Genomic DNA, 22,144 nt, shown 5'->3' on the forward strand with positions numbered 1-22,144 from the left:
AGATGCTTCACGTCATATACATTCTAACGTTGCGTTCTATCTGCGTGTTTTTTAATGTGATTAGCATTCTTAGCCTGCTTCGCCCACTTGGGCATGCTAGCTGCTGTCTGCTATCCAGCCCCTGAAACATACCTCTCACTCACGACAAAAAAGAAACATAAATAAAAAAATGAAATTACACGTCCGTCTGATAAAAGGGAGAACGCACGCTCTTCTAACTGAATGAATGAATGAATAAACCTTTATTTGAAACAGTGACTTGTCAGTCGAGGTGGGAGGGTCCTTTATTCCAGGAACCCTCTGGCCTGGATCGCCCGCCGGGCCAGGGCGACGAGTTCACGCTGGTCGACCAGGTCCGGCTTTGAGATACAGCCTCCCACGTTTCGGTGAGGAGGTTTGGGTCTGCGTCTGCTGCTACTGCATGGTTGTGTCGCTGTGATGCTTGCTTGGGCGTTCTTGCATTGCAGTAGGAGGTGCGCCAGGGTGTCTGGCACGTTGCAGTGTGGTCGGTGTAGCTGTATAGCGTCGGGTGGAAATGATGCAGTACGCTTCCGTGGGTGAAGGTTATTGCTCTGGAGTCGCCTGTAGTCGGTGCCTTCGTTTCTCGTTAGTTTTGGACAATTAAAATTAAAGTGTTACGCCTGAAAAAGACGCCTATATGCACTCGCGCCGTAGATCATTCGAAGACAGATATGCTGAACCCAAATTCCATACAGTAGAGAACTGCTTGCGGTTGGGAAGCCGAGTTTAGGGAGGCTTTCTTTGTGGAGTCCGAATGTGTATATAGACGCTGTGATCTGTGGTAGTGCTAGCTATGGCGCGTGGGAATATTAATTAATGCCATATAAGGGGCACTCTTAGCCTGCTTCACATATATTACAGATTGTTAATAATAATGGTGTCTTCAGCTATACGGTGTCTCACTACGTTGCATGAATGTTAATCGCATTAACTTCGACAGTCATCGTGAGGTGGGTTCTGGCGGAATTTTTCCTTCAGCGTATAGATCTTCAGTTTCATGCAGCACACTTTTCAACTCATATGCGTCTTTCTAATAGGTGCCTCCAAGCGCCGTCTAGATATTTTCGGTTTGCTTGCGTCATTCATTGGTGGTATCGGTCGTCGTACAGGGCCGTCAAGAAGAAAGCGGGACAACAGTGCGCATTAAAGCAGGATACGCGAGTACTGATACGCGCAACAAGCATACACACCTGGGAGGGTATTCTGTAAAAGTCCACCTAGTGGACTGTCCATTTTGGCCGTTGCTGATTGGATGTAGCTGTGCGAGCGAGGAGGAGACGAGCGGCCCCAGTCAATCAGCAGCGGCCGAAATGGACAGTCCACTATAGGTGGACTATTACAGAATATCCCAAGCGGCGACATATATAGCGTCAGCCGCGAACGTATCCACTGCTACGTATGGGATAGATGGTCACGTTGCGCGACTGTTGTCACACAGCGGCAGAACTGAGCAAATGCAAAATGACAGTCATCAATGCACGCGACATCTTTTCGATGAATGATTATGTCGATTGTTTTTGCTGCTAATATTGCTTTCATTTTAACACCGTAATTTCACCTTTGAACAGCACTTACTCTGTAACTGCCCTGAAATTATATTTCGCATAACTTGGGTTAATCCGCCGATCTCTTGGCTAGTCTTCCATATATATAATGGGTATGAGCCACGAGTTGGATGGACAGCAACTGTAGCAGCAAACATCAAAAGCAGCACCATTAAATGTGTACCTATGCAGGTCCGCTCTGGCACCGTCGCCTCTCTTTCCTATCTGTCAGGAACACAAAAACATTTATCACTTGCTACTATAGCATGCCGTCGATTTAGAAATCAGAGGAAGAAACTCGAGATCTCATTCCGAAAATTGGGTATTTCTTTAACTACTCAAAATATTCTCTCCTTCGGGGCTTCTTCATTGGGCTTTAGCCGCAGAAACACCAGCGTGGTCATTTGCGACTATCTCTGTGGCAGAAAAACGCTACTACGTTAATTCTCGATATCAATAATTGGATAGCTCATTACATCTCTGATTCCGTGTTCGAAATTATCCTAATACCACCACCAAACGAAATTGATGTTTATATAAAATTACAAATACTTTTATTTTTATTTCGGGGGACCGCCAGCTTCTTGGCCAGTCCCCCGTAGTGGGTAAGCGCCACAAGTGAGGAACAAGCAAGCAAGCAAGTAGCAGCAGCCGCAGCAGCTTGAAGAAGAGGAGGCACGGAACCTCGAGCAGCGTCGGCGGCGGCGGCCGGACCGTTCGCCATGTCGTCGGGCGAAGACGATGGCGACGCGGCGATACTGCAGCTGCTGCAGACGGCCTGGGACAGCGCCCTGTTCGCCGTGCGCACCGCGGCCGTCGTGTTCGCGCTGACGTTCTTGGCGTGGCTGTACTGCCGGTTGAGCCATCGCCGGTGCAAGTGCGCCTCCCGACTCGAGGGCAAGACGGTCCTGGTGACCGGCGGCAGCGCGGGCATCGGCTACGAGACGGCCAAGGCGCTCGCTTCGCGAGGGGCGCGCGTCATCTTCACCTGCCGCAACATGCAGGTGGGCCGGCAGGCGCTCGACGCCATGATCGAGGCGAGCGGCGGCGGCGACGTGGTGCTCAAGCAGCTCGACCTCTGCTCGCTGGCCTCCGTGCGGCGCCTGGCGAGCGACATCCTGGAGACCGAGCCCCGGCTCGATCTGCTCGTCAACAACGCGGGCCGCTCGGCTCCGCCGCAGCGAACGCTCACCATCGACGGCTTCGAGACGACCATACAGAGCAACCACTTGGGCCACGCGCTGCTCACGGGGTTGCTGCTGGACCTGCTGCGGCGCTCGGCTCCGTCGCGCGTCGTCGTCGTCTCGTCCATGGTGCACGCGTGGGCGCAGCTGGATCCGGACGACCCGTTCCTCGAGCGCCACTACACGCCGAGCCGCGCGTACGGCCTCTCCAAGCTGTACAACGTCTACTTCGCCCGCGAGCTGGCCGACAAGCTACGCGGCCAGCAGGTCACCGTCAACGCCCTCCATCCGGGCCTGGTCAAGTCGCGCTTCTTCCGCGAGCCGCCCACTACGTACTGCGCCAAATTCCTGCGACACGTCGTCATACCGCTGTTCGGAAAGGTGCCCGCACATTGTTTTTTGAAGACAAGGTCTTCTTAGCTGACTTCACACGAGTTTGACGTATCTGGAATCTGGGTATCTTGTAATCACATCCAGAAAAAAAGTTCCTTTCGTGCCTCCAGGACGTTGTAGCGAGTTACAAGAGGTATCCAAATGCAGGTCTCGACGAGACAAGAAGGGAGAATTAGTTGCAGAGCGTACGTAAAACCAACGAAACGGGCGTAATTAGCGAGAGTATAGTCTAAAATTAACTACATTGCACTATACCCCTGTAAAGGGTGCCACCACCGTAGATAGACATGTTGAGGCAAAGCCACCGTGCGGGCCACTTTTGATAAATGCAGCCAGTTCGCTTGCACTGAGCAGGGCTCGCACGAGGCAATGGTGTCTGGATGGCGGCTTCGGTGGTGGCCACAAGAAGCGAGAATTAGTCGGCGAGTAGGTAAAATTAACGGTACGGGCGTAATTAGCGCCAACGCAGCCGAAAATTAGCCACACTGCACCATAAATTGCACCATCTCAGGATCGGTCCACCTGGCGTCATGGAAAAAAATGGCAACCAAGTGTCAACGATAAACAAGACTACGAATAAGATACGAAATCAGTGAATAATGAACATGAAAAGGACGGATAGAGGGAGATACTGGGTGACCATTTTTGTTTCTGGGAATTACAAAAAAATCGCCTGTGGCAGACAGCATCATTCTTGTCCTTGAGCTGAGTTATTCGAAGAGGCGGACATTACGGTAGCTCGAGAAATCGAAACAATATTACACAAATCAAAAATTCACTAAGTAACGTCTGAATTAAGTGCTTTACGGCATAAAGTTGAACTTACGAATTGTAGTTGGTTAGTTTGCAAGGCGTATCCACTTGAATCGAATCTCCAGCATGACACCTGTTTCGAGATGATCCCAAAGTATGGGACGAAACACATGGGCGTTCCAATTAATGTTGTGCTTTAATGCATAAAAGAGCGTTTTATTAGAAAAGTAAGTGGAACAACAGTACATTTTTACAGCGAGTTTCATGTGCATATCTTTAAACTGGTGTCATTCGGGAAATTCATTTCAAGTGGATACGCCTTCAAAACTCGCTGGCTACAATCTGTAAATTGCAATATGCGCCGTAAATGAATTATGAAGTTAATCAGTGATGTCTTTTAAATAGTTAGATATGTGGGAAATCTCGTGCAAGTAATGTCTGCCTCTCGGAATATTCAGGGTGAATGACTAGAATCTTTAAAATTCCTTGAAACTTCAAAATGATTACCCCCTATAATCAGCATTTACTCGACGAATCTTTTGAACCACCTTGTACATTGGCCTTATCTTCTTTAGTGACGACACTTGGTTGACCCTTCTTCTTTTTTCTACTCTGGCTGTGCATGCCCCAAACATACACGCTTGTGCACCCGCCTGCTTCTGCGTTTACCTACTACACCTTCCGACCTTGTGATGATGCCGTTGCAGTATATCCCAGCAGGTGTGATTGGATTTGTACCATTGACTGGTATCGGCCAAAACAACGCCGGCATTTAAATTTTCTTGAGGCGGAATATATTCTACCCATAATTTAAATGTGGTGCCTAAGTGAAGTTGGTATAGCTTAAGAGTTCTTTTTTTTTTAATATTGACATTCTACTGCTGATAGAAGCAGTAAATAAAGTGGGACAAATTTGCCTCCACTGACGATATGAAGGCATTCGAGATGCGGGATAAAATTTGGAGGAAGCTTAAACTTCGCCTTTAATGGAACGCGATAGCATTCAAAGATCCCTGACTGCTTCTCACGCTTCCCAGCAACTGCAGCTTATGTAATGTTTACCGGGAACTGCTGGCGGCAAACGCTATGCACGAAGGCGAGCTTTCTGGTAGAAACGCGGCCTCTTGCGTGGGCCGATCCCGGAGGTAGTGCACAGCCACGCCAAAAAAAAAAAAAAAAGCATTTTCAGGTTTCTGTTATTGTTTCGCACTTTTAATACTTCAGTCTGAGAAGATTTAACATAAAAGGTATGCGTTGCCGGTGTATTATTTTGTCCATGACATTTGTTTGTGGGCTGTCATTCTCAACATGTCGAGGAATAACTTTGTCAAGAATGTAAAGAATGGTGTGGCGATATAACCTGCATATACCGCATGCCATATAGCAAGGCGTGGCATATACACACACCTAAATATATACGGCAATTTGTCGCTTACGGGACGCCGACACCGGATTTTCTTAAAATGACCCACGACACAACAAGCTATATATAGGCACCCTCCTAATCGGGTATAGGGGAGAATGCTATACAAACGCTGCCAAGGAAAGCAGTTGCCGCCTTGAAGAAGAAACACTATTTGTTGAAAGACTGTATCCAGTGGCATCCCCTGCTCGACCACTGTTAAACGCTTAATTTATAGTTGTATGCCGAGCCGAATGTTGCCTGTTATCCTCTCTTTCAATTAGGCCTCTTCTGTGCATACTAGTTTACCGGATGACATATTTCGCGGGGGTGTTCCCGAACACAGATGTCATGCGTTAAGGGAAGTAATATTGAAAGAGGCAAGCTGGTGTTAATTCAAACTCGCAAAGCAGCAGTGCAGCGTCAAACTAAAACGTCGGTCGACTAGTCTCAAAAAGGAAAACTTGACTTCCCATCAGGCGAAATTTTGAAAAATACCATTTCCGCATCATCTTTCTTTATAAACCTCCCTTAAGCATACAAGGTACCAAGATTTTAAGACTGCAGGCAGTAATAATTTCAGTTGCCCAGTTTTGGTTGCACGTCTGTGTATACAGCCCAATGTGGAATATCTTGGCTGAAAACAAACCTTTTTTTTTTTCTGTTACAACCCCGCTGTTTGCAGTTCAGGCAAAAATTACGAAAGTAATGGAAAAAGTAGTCAATTATACTTTATCGTAATCGTTCGGTAACTTTTTTTTTTCTGGGGGTACAATTCTTATCCGATATCGACCGCATTTTGAAACGGAACAATCAGTTGATCTCTTTGGCAGTGCACGCATGCATGCCAACCAGCATCAGAGCAACCATATAAAGTGCACGTTGTCGCCGTTTGCGCAGTCGCCTTCGGAGGGTGCCCAGACAAGCATCCACCTGTGCCTGTCACCCGAGCTTGCGCACACGACGGGCCGCTACTTCATGGAGTGCCGCGATGCTAGGCCAGCCGCGCACGCCCTGGACCCGGTGCTCCAGCGGCAGGCCTGGGAGATCACCGAGCAGGCTCTCAACGTGCGCCTCTGCAACTGAACGGGCGCCATGTCGCAGCAGGAGCGCCTTGCCAGCTGCTGCTAGCTGTTGCGGAATTACAAAATTTGTTGCTCTCTTCAGAGTTGTCGCGGGTTACTTTGCAGGCACAAAAGTTGGCGGACGCTTAAGCTTCGCTTTTAAGAGTGGAACGCGATAGCATTCAAAGATCCCCGACTGCTTCTCACGCTTCCCGTCGACTGCAGCTTAAGCAACCGTAATGGTCACCGGGAAGCACTCGCGGCGAACGCTATGCACGAAGGCGAGCTTTCTGGTAGAAACGCGGTCTCTATAGTGTGGGTCGATCCCGGAGATATTGCACAGCCGCGCCAAAAAAAAAAAAAAATAGCATAATTTTCAGGTTTCCGTTTTTGTTTCGTACTTTTAATATTTCAGTCTGAGAAGACTTAACATAAAAGGCATGCGCTGTGGGTGTTTTGTTCCATGCCATTTGTTTGTGGATTGCCATTCTCAATTGTTAGGCTGCTGAGAACGAGATCGCGGAACCTCACGGCGACGGCGACGGTAGAAATCTGCTTGGAGTGTCCATATAATTGCTATCGCAATAAAATCCGGCGTCGGCGTTAAGCATCGGCGACTGGCGGAAATAATCATGCCTAAAGCCCCTCCATGCACGTTTCCGCCGACCATGCCGAACCACATCATTCCGATCAACCACGACCACACAGGCCCTCGGCGTGTCGTAAGGCGTTAGTGAACAAAAATTTAATTTTTCAAAGTAAGATTTGTCAGATAAATCGTAAAGTACGACTTAACCACAACCTACAGGCGTGATAGCGTCGGATTGCAATTTTAATATACGAGAAAAAAAAAGCCTGATAAGCAGCCAGGGATCTTTGAATGATATCGCGTTCCACTCTTATAAAGCGAAGCTGAAGCGTCCTCCAATTCTGGTGGTGTTTCGCTGTACGTCGGTTCTAGGCAAGATTGAAGGGAATGTTTTCTTCTTTTGGACACGCGCGCGCCTCGGGGCAACAGCAAACAATTAATAAAATAATAGAAAAAGGTCCTAGGGCCTTAACATTTTCATATAAGACGGCTTATATTGCCCCTGTAAAAATGTCTTCCCAGCAATGCCTTTGTGTTTAAAAGTGAAGCAGACTTTAAGGGGATCGGTGTAAGCTCGGTCTTTGTAAGCTGGCTTTCCCACGTTGTGAGTTGCAGTGAACCCTACTCATAAAGAAAAAATGCGATGCGAACGGGTCCCGATAACGCTATCGCGTTCCACTCTTAAAGCTGAAGCTTAAGCGTCCTCCAATTTTATTTTATTATTATTATTTCTTCAGTGTTGTACCAGACAAGTGTTCATAACTTTTTTTCAACAAGATCGCCCGTTCGCCGCCCGAATGTGTCCATTTTTAGCGAAATATCGCTAAGTAAAAATGATGACTTTTTCAAAATTTAGTCCTCCTTGTTTTCAATGTTTTAATTGTTGCTAGATGCCTAATTACCTATACTTTTTCAATGTATGCGGCGACGAATGAACAATCTTAATTTTTAAAGGCAAAGTAACCCTGGTATATAGTAGAACGGTAAGTAAACCCTATATGTCAAGTTCGATGAGCGTCATCAGTTGTTCTAATGCTTTGACGATTGCAGCGGCAGTACCATCCTCCATTTCAACGAACGCCAGAAGTGTATACACAATTATGTTTTCCTGAATATTGAAGCAGCGCGTCACTTCGCCCAACAACCTTATTTTGGGTGCACCATAAACAAATCACAAGAAATTAAGGAACAAACAAAACATTTCTTATATATCTATAGCCCCGTCGATGATCAGGCCGCACCTCGGATCCCTGATGTCGGCCATAAAATCAGTGTCAAGTGTGGAGAGAATGCCGTTGCCAGTCTCCACACCTCAACAAGCAACACGACGTTCAGCATTCAAGTTTTTTGCTGCTCGTTCGCTGCGTCGGAAGGTAAATCATTGGTAATAAAACGCGATGTATGAAACACAGGATGGCAAGTGTGCTGTTTCGTTTTGCGTGCGATTCTATTTTCACATGATGGCGACTTCTGGACCGAGTGCGAAAGAAACGTCGAAAACCGAAGATGAATGTTTCTACCAGGCAGCGTGCGCTTGGCATAAATCTCAGGATTTCGCTTCTTTTACAGGTTCCCTTCTCTGATGACCAGCGAAGCAGTTAATCTAACAATAATGCCAGAAACGCTAAGTGGCCAACAAAAGATCACCAGGAGTTAGCTATGAGACGTCAAACAGGCAAATTTGTCATTAAAGTGACTAAAGGCCAGCTAAGTTACTAACACTGGGATATACTTACTTTTGACTGCACTGCTTCCAGGATCGGTCCGCATTACAAACCACATAAACTCCACAAAGCGCAAACGCCATGCCAATACAACGAACATTAGAAAGTGTTCTTCACGTTTATTCTGGCCTGCAGCCATGAAGAGGCCATATATCACACAAAACACTATGACATGGTATTTGAATTAAAATGTATTTACAACAGCAATGGATTAGTCAGTTAGTTTCCTAAACTACCCATTTCTGAAACTTAGCTTCGTGGCATCAAAAATGTTACCGCGGTCTTCGCGTTAAGTTCCTCGCGCCTAAAGGTATAAAGGTATAAATTCAACGCATCAAGAATGGCACGTTGGGCTCTGGAGAGTTAAACTCCTTGCGAGGAAACACCATGCACCATGGGTTCAGGATCGGTCCACCAAATTCACCACATTCGATTACGCGGTCTCCAGGACTGGCACAGTTCACTCGGCGAGAGACGGACGCCAAACCCGGAGGAAGTGGCAAATGACACTCTCACTCGACGTCCAAAACGGTGCCTTATATAATATAAGCATTTCTATAGTCCGCTAAACTCCGGCCTACGTCGCGTAGGAACACCACACGTGACGTAACCGCACACCACGGTAACAGGCCTGCTGTACACGCGTAGGTGTTGAAAGGGTCCGATGTGCGTGGAGCGAACTGTAGGCGACATGGCTCCCAGGCAGTGCAGTATAGAATGAGCGTGAACGTCGAGACTGCAGGCTGCAGAGGCGACAAGTCATTGAACTCCTTCTCCCACCGGCGGCAATGTAGAGAAGCAGAGCTCGCTGAGCGCCCACAGACGGCCTGCGTCCCGCTCGTCGTCGGGGCACTGGGCAGCTGGCCACCGAGCACGACACTCGGACAGGTACCAGCCGTTGCATGGGTTCGCCACCACAGCCGCGTGCACGGTCGTCTGGCAGGCCTCGCGCGCGCTCTGCAATATTGTCACGTTGTAGCGACGGTGAAGAACAAAACACTATAGCTTCGTTTACACGAACTCGACGCGGGCGGTAACCCCCCCCCCCCCCCCCTTGAGGCCCCCCCCTGAGGCCGACTTAACCCCCCTCTTTTGTTTAACCCCTTTTCTTTCCTTGCGCATTTCAGTACTGCAACTAAGATATAAGACGCGCAATCGTCTGCACACTCACAAAAAGCGCATTGTTTGACAATTTCCCGATCTGACCGCGCTTTATATGCAAACTGTCCTGCCAAACGGGAGATCCTGGGTACGCTACTGAGTCAACGTGTCCATCCCTGCGATATATAAATGCAGGACCGTACATTCCAGAGTAATCGCTGGTGCTCGCGTACGTACCATTCGAGAATCCACAACCCTAGCGTGACAATAAAGCCCGTCCACGCGTTTTCGCTTGGAGGGGCTTCTGCCCTTTGAGACGCTGGCTCGACTCGGCTCGGTTGTCGGGTTCGGTAAACGTAGCGACATCGAAACAAATGCAGTACAGAATCACGTTTTAGGCGATAAATCTTGTGACAAAAAAGCCCTCGGAAGATAGAACACGAACGGTAGTGTGTAATGTTTATTGCGATATATAATGTCATTGGTGTTTGTGGCAAAGTCGTACGTGACGTCGAACGACTGTCGATGACTTATAAGCCACGTGTAGCACAACGTCTGACACACTATATAAATGCAGGACCGTACATTCCAGAGTAATCGCTAGTGCTCGCGTACCATTCGAGAATCCACAACCCTCGTGACAGCTAGTCCTTTGAGACGCTATGTTGGGTTAGACTACACATGCAGCCTTCGGGTGGGTTCTTTTGGTATAATAGATTGGCGACAACATTAAAGAAATTTCAAATGCAGTACAGCGGTTCCTGTACCCTGTATATCACGTTTTAAGCCAAGCGATAAATCGATAAAAGTGACAGTCTAGCAAAAAAAAAAAAAAAAAAAGTCACCGCAGACGAAGTAATACAATGAACATGTGATAATCTGTATACCCCGGTCGCGTAACCCCGCATACAAGTACACAGCACCAGAGATACGCACCTTGACTCCGAACAAGGTGGACAGCAAGCCGAACCAGGGTTCTCCCACACGCGTTAGGCCTCGGGCGACGCGCGTGTTCACCACACCCGGATGTACTGCGCATGCGCTCACACCTGCGGGGATGTCGCCGCGTTATAAAGAGAACATTCAAACCACGGAGGAAGGAAACAAATTCGGATTACGTCACGCAGCCTGCAGCCTTCGCAAGCCAACTCTCCGCGAAGCCATCCCCCTCGCTTTCTCTCTCTCAGAAGTCGATCCGTATGACCCAGCGCTCGGCGGACCAGAATAATACCAACCGCTGTGTGCGCATTTTCTCCCGATATTCGTGTGCAACCTCGGTCGTTTATTGCAACGTATACATTTGCTATCGTCTTCGTGTCAACGTGCAAGTGCGGCAGCCATGCAAACGTTGCTGTCCCACCCGTTTTCTTATCGCAAGAGCGTGCGCTGAGCGCGGCTAGCACCGTGACATGCATGCTTATGTGTTGGGCCGGCCTTTTCTGGCTTCATTTGTATTGTACCCCAAGCTCCTTCCTAGTTTTAATGCGACTATAGCATTCTAAGGATAGTTAAAAGGAAGGGATCGAGACACCGACCAAAAGTGGTTGAAATATATTTAAAAATACATTAACGTTTCGGCTCCCCCACGGGAGCCTTGTTCACAATGAAATATGCGGCAGAGCTTGCGCCCTTTTTATGTGCGGCTCAAGACATGACCAAGGCATTTGGCATACATGGACGGCAGATTTCCTTCGTTGCGATTAAGAGTGTGCGCCATGGTTTGGATGATTAAGGATTCAAGATACAGACGCGCAGAATGATTTCTTTCCCTGGCGACCACAAGAGCTTTGTCCCAATTAATCGTGTGGGACGTAGTTGCGCAGTGTTCGGCTAGGGCATTCGACGCAACGTGTCGTTTTTGGACGTCATTTCTGTGCTGTTGAAGTCTTTTTTTGAAGTTTCCGGTTTCTCTGACGTAGACATAGGGACAGTCCGCACACGGAATGACGTACACCACACCTGGGAACTTGTCCTTTTTCAAAGGGTCTTTTACGCGCACGAGCTCGTGCCCGAGTTTCCGGGAGGGAACGTGCGCAGCCTGCACGTCATATGAGCCGCACATAAAATGGCGCAAGCTCTGCCGCATATTTCATTGTGAACAAGGCTCCCGTGGGGGAGCCGAAACGTTAATGTATTTTTAAATATATTTCAACCACTTTTGGTCGGTGTCTCGATCCCTTCCTTTTAACTATGCATCATTCCGACCAGACGGGCTTCCGTCATACTCTCGACTTCATTCTAAGGATACTTTACATGCGATTCCGGTAGCTGAGTCGCTATTCTCCCGCCAACTTGGGTCCCTTAGCAGTCAGTGGTCTAATGGGTAGAGCATCGGGCTGCTATGCTAAAGGAACTGAGTTCAAAACCAACCGTCGAACCAACTTGGGTCACTGAGCATATGTGACAATGAGTGTGTGCCGCTGTTCAATCACACACACACACCTTTCAAATTGGCGAGCGAGATAGAACCCGCGTTATGTATATTCAGAAAATCCTGTCTGAATGTATATTCTCACACGCGCCACGCGCGGACTTCGCGGCGGCGACAATAGATGGCGCAGCATGTCCCCTGGGATCGAAGCGCGAGAGATGACGCATTTCGGCGTTGGCAATGCGGTGAGTCGCTACATTGATCCAATGCTAATTGCATTAGCGTCGACATTACATTCATGTCGTGAGGTGGCTTCCGTGGGAATTTTTTTACTCCCTCCATAATTCAAACAGACTCTAGAGGCTGACTGGCGATCCTGAATTCTTGTTCCCTTGCCAGGCTATTGAACATTATATTTGTCTTCTGCATATTAATCTTCAACCCAGTTCTTGCACTTTCTCGATGAAGGTCCTTAATCATTTGTTGTAATTCCTCTCCATTGTTGCTCAATAGGACAATGTCATCTGCAAACCGAAGGTTGCTGAATATGTTTATCTAGGTCAATTACTCACAGGGGACCCTGATCATGAGAAAGAAGTTTACAGAAGAATAAAATTGGGTTGGAGTGCATACGGCAGGCATTGCCAAATCCTGACTGGGAGCTTACCACTGTCGTTGAAAAGAAAAGTGTACAATCATTGCATTCTACCGGTGCTAACATATGGGGCAGAAACTTGGAGGTTAACAAAGAAGCTCGAGAACAAGTTAAGGACCGCACAAAGAGCGATGGAACGAAATATGTTAGGCCTAACGTTAAGAGGCAGGAAGAGAGCGGTGTGCATGCACCAGAGAGCAAACGGGGATAGCCGATATTCTAGTTGACATTAAGCGGAAAAAGTGGAGCTGGGCAGGCCATGTAATGCGTAGGATGGATAACCGGTGGACCATTAGGGTTACAGAATGGATACCAAGAGAAGGGAAGCGCAGTCGAGGACGGCAGAAAGTCAGGTGGGATGATGAGGTTAGGAAATTCGCAGGCGCAAGTTGGAATACGCTAGCGCAAGACAGGGGTAATTGGAGATCGCAGGGAGAGGCCTTCGTCCTGCAGTGGACATAAATATAGGCTGATGATGATGATGATAATAACAATTCAAACAAAGGAAAGCAGCGTATACCGGTGCCCTGCAGACGTTGCGCCAGCTCGGCGGTGAAGAGTAGCATGGCTCGCTTGGAGTTGCTGTAAGCGCGGCCGGGCGCCCATGCACCGCGCAGACCCTGCACGTCGTCCCAGTCGATGCGCGCCAGCTGCTGCACCACCGACGTCAGGTTGACGACACGAGAGGGCGCGCATTCCCGTAGCGTCGCTGCACCATATAGATTGAGAAAACTAGTATCCTAGTGCGTCTGCGATCAAGAAACATTTCGTAGTGATTCCAACCTATCGATGCAGCTGTTTCATTTTGTGCTCTCCTACGGGGGGTTTCATGTAGTGCTCCGCGTTTTTGAGGTTGATCGGAAGGGCGACTTTGGGAGTTTATTATTGAAAAAAAGAAATATAAAAGGCTTGATTGCAGCTTTTATTTTGATATGTGCGCAGATAAGAAGTGTTTTGGCTATTTCACTCTCGTTGCATAACGAATTGCTGTTCTCGACTGACAGGTAGCCGAAGAAGCGCGGAAAGTGCACAATCGGCTTGCATATAGACCAGCTTCAACGAGACTGGTCAAATGAGACAACAGACGCTGCAGCACTACCTATATACACGTCATGCATGGCTGAATGGTCCCGCGACACCGCTATCCGGAATCTTCGGACGCATATCCAGCCACAGATCAAAGGCCCGTTGCAGAAAGCTGGTGACATAGCCTTGTACATTCTTCAATGCCTGCCCAGTCGCTGCGCAATGTATGGAGCCCATTGGTCCACTGCAACGGCATCACACATAGGTCATTGGCTGCTAGCAAAAAAAAAAAAAAAAGAAAAAAAAAACATCGCGTTGAATAACGAATCCATTAGACTAAGGTAGCGAGAAAATTGGTCAGCGGCCACAATTTCTTATTGGTTGTTTTACGGGGCGGGATGTCACGTACCACGGGCACCCTCGACAAATGCAATAATGTAAAACGTCTCTGTGTTGTCTGCAGTCGTGACATTGCTTGCTCTTCAGTATATGTACGCGTGCACTCTATAGAATGCCCGCGTTGCGACCAAACGAGTGGTGTGGACTGGCCCCCTGCACGTACAGATTCACAGTCACCCCCATGGGTGTGCCACAGCGCAATGCAAAAGTATCGGTTACAGTGTCTATACCGGTGTATTCGTCGGATTTACGCCCTACTGAAAAAAAAAAGAAAAAAAAACTGCGCGCTAACGTGGAAACTTTGTTGCGGGCTCAGGAGTGGTGTGGAGACTCGCCCCCTGCAGGTCCCGCCGCACAGCGTCCGGGCAAGCGGGCGCCGACGCGACGGTCAACCAGGCAGGGGTGCAACGGCCCCGGTTGGGTCCGACTCGGTGAATGCGCACTGAAACACCTGTCGGACGGTCTCCGGCTCGAGTGGCTGGCATTCGAGCGAGCAGCCATCGGGCCGTCACGTGACCGCTACTCTGACCCCGGTCCATCATCCGCAGTAACTTCAGACAGCGCGGGTGCTCACACCGACTCCATCGGCGGAGGGTTTCTCTGGCATCCTCGGGCGGTACGACGCGCCCGCCGTCCGGATTTGAACCCACCAAGCCTTCCATATCAGCGACGAAGAGGGTCCATGCGTATGCGGTGCACTTCTGACCGCATCGTCACTGCTCTGGTGATCATGCTGGGGATAAATGGGGCTTATATTACATCTGCATATGGGGCGCAACCGTCCCTACAGGTACATTACTATGTAAACTAACAGTTATCAGCGGTGACTATAGCCAAGTCAGAACAGCGTGCTTATGCCATATATGCCATGTGTTACGATCCAAGGACATTAGGCATGGAAAGATTGGATGGCTTGTAAGTCTGTCATAAACGCATTTCCAGTTTATTTTTTACTTTTTTTTTATTTATCACAATACCCACAGCGCCTGTAGGCATTCCAGCGGGGGGGGGGGGGGGGGGGGGGGGGGGGAGAGAGAAGGAAACAAAGAAGCAATCAATAAAGCAGGCAAAACAAAACATGTACCCGGAACACTTTCATACTCGCACATACACACAAAAACACTATCTTACTTCAGTGGGCGTATACAGTTTGAAAATACATCATTTGAAAAAATCGTTGCGACATCGGATGGTAGCTTGTTCCATTGGCTTATGGTTCTAGGAAAAAATGACATTTTAAACGCTTCAGTTTTGCACGCTATTTCTTTAACCTTATTTTCATGCTCCAGCCGTTCAGAAACATAATCAGGCTTGAAAAAATATTTCCCGGGGTCTATACCTGTTCGAGAGTGGAATATGTTGTGAAAAAATTTCAATCTTAGATATTTCCTGCGTTGCTGCAGCGATTCCCAACCGAGGCTTTCTTTTGCTCTTGAAACACTGAAATTCCTGGCATAATTTGAACAAACAAAACGAACGGCTATGCTTTGAATTCTTTCTAAACTGTTTACGTCACGTGCCGACCACGGATCCCACACAGCGCACGCATAATCCAGAACAGATCGGACATTTCATTTGTACAATGATACCTTTGTCTCCAGTGGCAACGTTTTTGCATTTCTGCGCAGGAAACCTAGAACGCGGCATGCTTTAGTTGTGATGTGGTCAATGTGACGGCTCCAAGAAAGAACAGGTGTGAAATAAACGCCAAGATGTTTGTGCTCCTGAACTGATAATATCGTGGTTGAATTTAAAGAGTAACAGAAGTCATGAGTTGTTCTTTTCCTCGAAAAACGCATATGAACGGTTTTTTTTTTCAAGTTAATGAGCATGTGCCACTTGTTGCACCACTCATTTATCTTATACAGGTCATTTTGTAAGACATTGCAGTCATGGGTAGTATTAATAGTCCTGTACAAAACACAGTCATCGGCAAATAGCCTAATTTGCGATGAAATTCCGGAGCAAATATCATTTATATAGATGAGAAACAAAAGCGGTCCTATGACTGATCCTTGGGGCACGCCAGAGGACACATCAACCTCACGGGATGTTTTTCCATTAAGCACAACTTTCTGTTTTCTTAAATTTAGGTATTCTTTTATCCAGTTAACAACCGTGCTGTTTATATTATACATTTCTAATTTTTCTATAAGTAAAGAGTGAGGGACAACATCGAACGCCTTCTTGAAATCTAGTTCCTGGTACCCTGACCTTACCCTTGCATGAGAGAACTTGGCGAAACACCCAGGCACTTAAGACATCTTAAAACTCCCCTTTCGTATCGGTGTGCTGACAAGGTGCCACAAAGGGAAATTTATATCATCTACATTTTCTTCGCGTCTCGACGGAACCCTTCTTCACCAATTCTTCAGCCTGTTTCTTACGTATCCCTGAACACCTTCTGCATATAAGAAACATCCCGCTGAAAGCTGCCGTGTCGATCCGCGTTGGTTCGCTTGTTCTTTAAGTCAAAAGAGGATTGATAAATGCGTGACAACACAGGGGAAGTAAATGGACAGATAGAGAGGATAACAGCGAGGAGATTTTTTTTCGCTTCTAACACCTCTTTTTGCGCCGCTTTCCTACGTTCAATTCAACCACGGAACCTCTGTGACCACATTCCCAATCATTTAATTGCTATAGAGCATGGAGAACTTTAGCTGGGCGCTGCTCCCGTTCCTTACCTTCTGCATGACGTCAGATCACGTGTCAGAAAAGATAGTTGACGTGACCCTAACCATGTCACCATAGGCTGTGACCAACTACGGGTAAAGTGGCGCCCTCTCAGTGATCCCGGGTCTTGGTGTCACTATGGAATATTCTAGGGACCATAGCTCCACAGCGTCTTTGCGGTCCCAATCGAGGCGCACCTATCCTGCATCCCAAATCGAGTTTAACCAGCCCGGCTCACGACACCGCATGTATCGACGGACATTCTTGGTTAAACACTATAGTCAGTTTAGAGTGAGAAAGTATTTTCGCAAAATGTTATTTTCGTTATTTTCGCGCCAACATAATGGTTGATTATTAGAACAGAAAAATGATCGTTAAGGTTTCTTTTCAATTTCGTGCCGAGACCGCATATCGCCCTAAAGTAAACATGACGTCACAGATTTCAAAATATCTTATCGTATTTGGGCCGTTGTGACTCGGTAAAAGTTCTTCAAACTTGCTAAGCGCAGTCCTTGGCTATTTCATAATACAGCGTAGTGCGTCTTTAGCGGTAAATAACTACACTGTAAAATAATTTACACCCTTAAAAATGAAAAAGGGTGTAAATGTGTATATAATTAACTCACACCCCTAAGGGTGTGAGTTAGGGGTGTGAGTACACGAGCTTGTGGCCGACTCCTTGTCATATGGCCGCGGAAAACAAAAAGCTTAATTATTTCAGCATTTTTTAAATATTTGAATAAATAGGACCTTTTCATGCCATTGTAGCCTAAAACAGTTTCTTTATGCCTTAGACAAGTACGGTTAAGGTTTCTCGTCCTTTTCAATGACAGCCCTTGCGTGGTTCACCAGAAGTATAGCCGAAGGCACTTGTCAACATTCAAATGGTGCTAAGCGCCTGACGTAGCAGTTGCCTATATAGCTCCCATGGGCAACTGAGAACGGGCGAATCTTCCAGATATAAGGCATTACAAGCAGATTCAGTACTGCGTGCATGTTTGTCCGGGGGAGATGCTGCCCAGCTTACTCAGAAAATTGCAAAAAAAAAAAAAAAAGAGCTAGCGATTTGGTCTAGGGGTGTGAGAAACGGGTGGTTCGGGTAGTGAAGACCATTTTTGTCTTGGTGTTTCGACCAACTCAAAACGCAGCATTACAGCACTGCAGTTGCGTTCATTTTAACATTAAATGCCTGGTTCTTATCACAATATTTCTTCATTTTACAAGTTTGTTTTTAAGTGTCTCTTATCCCTCCCCCACCCCCAATTAAAAGTTTGTCATGAAAAAAAAAAAAAAACTTCTGCACATGAAACGGCTGACGGCGATTATGTTTCCAGTATTTAGGAGCACGATACATTGACCGAGTTGGTATTTGTTCATTGTTATACAGCCCAAAGGACGAAGACCGGACGATATCTTCAAGAAAGTTTTAACCGATTTGTTTTGTTGATAATTTGTTCTGTTCATCCACTTCCCTCTACAATGCTTATTTGCATACTCTCGGGCCTTGAGAGTATGCAAATAAATAAATAAATAAATAAATAAATAAATAAATAAATAAATAAATAAATAAATAAATAAATAAATAAATAAATAAATAAATAAATAAATAAATAATCTTAACAAACGTCTCAGCGAGCACATTGATATTCTTGAGATGACCACCCCTTCGCATGTGGCAGCACACTGTTGGAGCTGCACGCGCCAAGCGCGGCTCGATGGAGGGCGGAGAAATAATCGAGGTATTACATGAATCAAGAGTGGAAATATGTATACGTGATCGAGCCGTAGGTAGGTGAGATGGCTTTGTTAATTTGGTAATTGACTACTTAGTGAACATGTTTTGTGTTACTTTGTTTCCGAGTCGGTATATACTGTTAGACATTAGCAGTAATGACACCTCCTATCGACGAACATGTGCGAGATGAAAGCCTGTTGTCTATATAAAAAGACACCAAAAAGGAAAATATAATAATTTGAGCTGTGCTGGTAAAACACCTTTCTGCAACAACAGAAAAAACGCCACTCTTACTATGAGAGGAAGCTCCGTAAGCTGGATAAGACAGGGGGCGACGCCACCTTGAAGTTCGCGCCCGGCACGAAATGACGTCATGAATTTTTGACGATGTCTGCTAGGGCCTATATAGTTAATTTTTTTATAGATAAAGATGGACTACCTTGCATTCTAATATGGCCAAATACTGAACTGGGCAAGTTCAACTTTTAATTAACCAAAACGGCGCAAATACGAAAACATACTTAATAATCGTGACGTCGCACTGACGTAACGCGCTGAAGTATCGAAGCGAAATTGAAGAAAGCAACCGTGACCTTCATTTTTCTCTTCTAATAATTAACCTATTACTGCGAAATTAAATAGGTTCTTGAAAGAGTAATTCATAGTTCTAAATTGATTCAGTGTTTCTATTTAGTACGTACCACTTTAAAAAGGCCGTGTTCCGACCAATAAACGTCAGTAGTGGTCGTGTCGTTTCTGTGCCTCCTCTAGTCTTTGTCCTCTGCGCTGCAAAAATAATACAGTCGAACTCGGATATATCGATCTGAAGGGGATCACAAAAAAGTTCGATATACATGTAATTCGATATATAAAATAAATATTTTATAGAAAAATTTCAAGGCGATTTTACTGCTGTTCGTTGTACACACTAATTCGTTATATGTGGGTTCGCTATATCCGGATTCGACTGTATTTACTTTTTTTTTTTTTTTTTTGCCTAGTGGCGACTTCAAGCTCGACCTCATTCACTCTGGCCACAAACTTCATCAGAGCTCACGCAGCAGCAGGCGTGTAAGCAGGTAGTGTCCCAGGTAGTTGGTGGCCCAGGTCAGCTCGTGGCCCTCGGCGGTCAGTCGCCGGTCGTCGGCGGCCGCGGTCGCCGCGTTGTTGACCAGCACGTGCACTTGGCCACCCGTGAGGCGCAGCAAGCGCTCGACGAAAGCGCGCACCGAGTCCGGGCTCGACGTGTCGAGCGGTAGCCAGCTGAGCTTAGCGCTGCGCGTCTCCGCGGCCAGCTGCTCGACGGCGCGCCGAGCGCGTTCCTCGTTACGGCAGCCCAGCACCAGCCGCGCGCCGCGCAGGGCCAACTCGCGAGCCGTCTCGTAGCCGATACCTGCGTGTGCGTGCGTGCGTGAGCGAGCGATGCGAGCGACCGTCACCCGAGCCGTCGACGACGCAAGGCTGATGATGCAGCTCACCGGTGTTTGCTCCCGTGATGACCACCGTTCGTCCACTCATGTCGGTCTTGCACCGACATAGCCTCGTGGACAGCCTGTTGTAGGCGAACAGGGCAAGCAGGAGGGCAGCCGGTGCGAAACACGCCAAGAGCAGCATCGTTCTTTGCGAGATAACGAAGGAACGTGCGAGCAGAAGCAGCAGCAACGCCCGCCACAATCGTGCTCGCGTCTTGAATAGATAGACAGGCAGCGGCACTCAGCGGCGGTCTCGTGTAACCGAGGCATGTCCACAGCCCATTTTAAAACTAGGTCGGCTTGAGTGGATTTGAGAGCGCTACGCATGCACGTGCGGGCGGCCGTACGCGAGCTATCTTTAGTCGAGAGCCGTGGTGCCTCTCTCAGGCGATGTCGTAGTGAGGGGAAAAAAAAAGAGAGAGAGAGAGAGAACGTCGAGAAATATGTCATCAGAATCCACGGCAGTGATGCGAACCTTCTGGGCAGAGATGTCCATAGAATGACGAGCCTCTTTTAATTTTTTATTACATAATTAAACTAATAATAATAATTAGGAGACATCGCCGCCCTGAAGCGGCGCCGGCTGCTCCTTTTCTACGTAGAACGAATATATTGTTTACATAAAATAACATAACAAGCCGGCACTGAACAAAAGACGGGTAAAAAGAACGCGAAAATCAGATTTGAAGTCAGGTGACATAAACGACCTAAAAAAACGCTCACAGCGGATATCACATAAAGCACACTGGACCGTAAATTCAGCTTACTTATTAATACACAAAATACATCAAGCACGATGTCAGGTGGCAGAAAGGTGGAGAGGAACATAATTCAAATTAAACAATCAAGCAAATCAAACACGTAGAGCTTACATTGGCTGGTCCCTTATTAGTTTGCTGATCAAACCACTAGCGACAGCCTTCCGAATATTATTCTAGCCACTGTACATGTATAGGCTGTTTCTTTCAGCTGCACCAAATTAAAACAATAAATGTCTCGTAAGACCCCAGAAAGAAGAAGAAAAAAAATGCCTGTGGCAAATAGCACAATTCTAACCCTTGATAAGTCGAGTAATTTAACTCGATGAGGCGGCCTTTACTTCTATGAGAAATCTAAACCTTAATGGGATAATTAACATAATTACGCGAATTAACTTTTCATTAAGTACATTACGGCACATCTACGAATTGTAGCTAGTGAGGTTGCAAGGCATATCGCTTGGAACGAATTCGGAGGATGGCACTAGTTTCGAGATATGCACCGTCAAAGTTGCGGTAAAAGTGCACTGTTGTTCCACTTACTTTTTAAAGAAAACGCTGTTTCATATATTGAAGCACAAAAGTAACCGGAACGCCAATGCATTCCGTTAGACACATTGAAAATTAATATCTCGAAACTGGTGGTGTCTTGAGATTCGTTCCAAGTGGATATGTCTTGTGAACTCACCGGCTACAATTCGTCGATTGAAATATGTGCCGTAAAATAATTAATTAGAAAGTTAATCATTGTAATTATGTTCTGTATTCCACTAAGCATTGAGATATTTTGTAGACGTAATGGCCGCCTCATCGAGTAATTTAGATCCAGGGTTAGAATTGTGCTAATGGCCACAGGCAATTTTTAAAAATTTGGTGCAGCTAGGAAAAAAAAAAAAAAAAAAAAACACCGTGTATGTCGCGCTTCCTACGTGGCGGCGGTATACTAGCAGGAAAAAAGAACACAAGAGATTAAGAAGCGCAGAGCATTCGTTTTGGTCTGGAACTGCATGAAACGTGTGTCTTCAGCCTGCTTATCTCAGGCCCATCGATAGACAGCTCAGGGACATACATAATCGCCTTTCGAGCCGGTTATTATTACTGGCTGGTATGTAGGAATGGGAAAAACAACCCTTTTGTTTAAACGCTCCGGTCGATACTGAAGGCCGCATCTCCGTGTACGTGGATATAGTAAGCGTATCCCCATATATAATGTAGTTAAAAAAGTTTTTTCGCGGCCTGAACACATAGATCAATGTTTAAGAAGAGGCATAGTAGGT

The 22,144-nt window shown here is 46.8% G+C and overlaps 2 protein-coding genes across 3 annotated transcripts; one reads left to right on the forward strand and one right to left on the reverse strand.

Annotated features, from left to right (window-relative positions):
- The first annotated feature begins 2,221 nt into the window (after positions 1-2,221).
- Positions 2,222-6,445, forward strand: LOC119458606 (retinol dehydrogenase 14). The gene is made up of 2 exons (XM_037720446.2): positions 2,222-3,130; positions 6,198-6,445. The coding sequence occupies exons 1-2, from the start codon at positions 2,288-2,290 to the stop codon at positions 6,381-6,383; spliced, it is 1,029 nt and encodes a 342-aa protein (XP_037576374.1). The 5' UTR covers positions 2,222-2,287; the 3' UTR covers positions 6,384-6,445.
- Positions 6,446-8,773: 2,328 nt separating this feature from the next.
- LOC119457613 (retinol dehydrogenase 12) lies at positions 8,774-20,302 on the reverse strand. Of its 2 annotated transcripts, XM_037719234.2 has the most exons (5): positions 20,116-20,302; positions 19,695-20,030; positions 13,322-13,510; positions 10,712-10,824; positions 8,774-9,631 (listed from the first exon to the last, which is right to left on the reverse strand). In XM_037719234.2, exons 1-5 carry the CDS (start codon positions 20,249-20,251, stop codon positions 9,434-9,436), a joined length of 972 nt encoding a protein of 323 aa, XP_037575162.1. In that variant the 5' UTR covers positions 20,252-20,302; the 3' UTR covers positions 8,774-9,433. The 2 variants fall into 2 exon arrangements, with proteins under 2 accessions (XP_037575162.1, XP_049526235.1); XM_049670278.1 differs by lacking the exons at positions 19,695-20,030; positions 20,116-20,302 and adding an exon at positions 14,519-15,164.
- Between the last annotated feature and the right edge of the window lie 1,842 nt (positions 20,303-22,144).

The sequence above is a fragment of the Dermacentor silvarum genome, chromosome 7 (genome assembly GCF_013339745.2).
Source record: "Dermacentor silvarum isolate Dsil-2018 chromosome 7, BIME_Dsil_1.4, whole genome shotgun sequence".
NCBI lineage: Eukaryota > Metazoa > Arthropoda > Arachnida > Ixodida > Ixodidae > Dermacentor > Dermacentor silvarum.

What these genes read in the sequence shown, in the direction of transcription:
- LOC119457613 (XM_037719234.2), bottom strand. Translation starts at nt 20,251, where the DNA reads ATGCTGCTCTTGGCGTGTTTCGCACCGGCTGCCCTCCTGCTTGCCCTG. An exon ending in CATCACGGGAGCAAACACCG is followed by an intron (nt 20,031 to 20,115) that starts GTGAGCTGCATC and finishes ACGCACACGCAG; the next exon opens with GTATCGGCTACGAGACGGCT. An exon ending in CCACCTTGTTCGGAGTCAAG is followed by an intron (nt 9,632 to 10,711) that starts GTGCGTATCTCT and finishes ACAATATTGCAG; the next exon opens with AGCGCGCGCGAGGCCTGCCA.
- LOC119458606 (XM_037720446.2), top strand. Translation starts at nt 2,288, where the DNA reads ATGTCGTCGGGCGAAGACGATGGCGACGCGGCGATACTGCAGCTGCTG. An exon ending in TCATACCGCTGTTCGGAAAG is followed by an intron (nt 3,131 to 6,197) that starts GTGCCCGCACAT and finishes CCGTTTGCGCAG; the next exon opens with TCGCCTTCGGAGGGTGCCCA.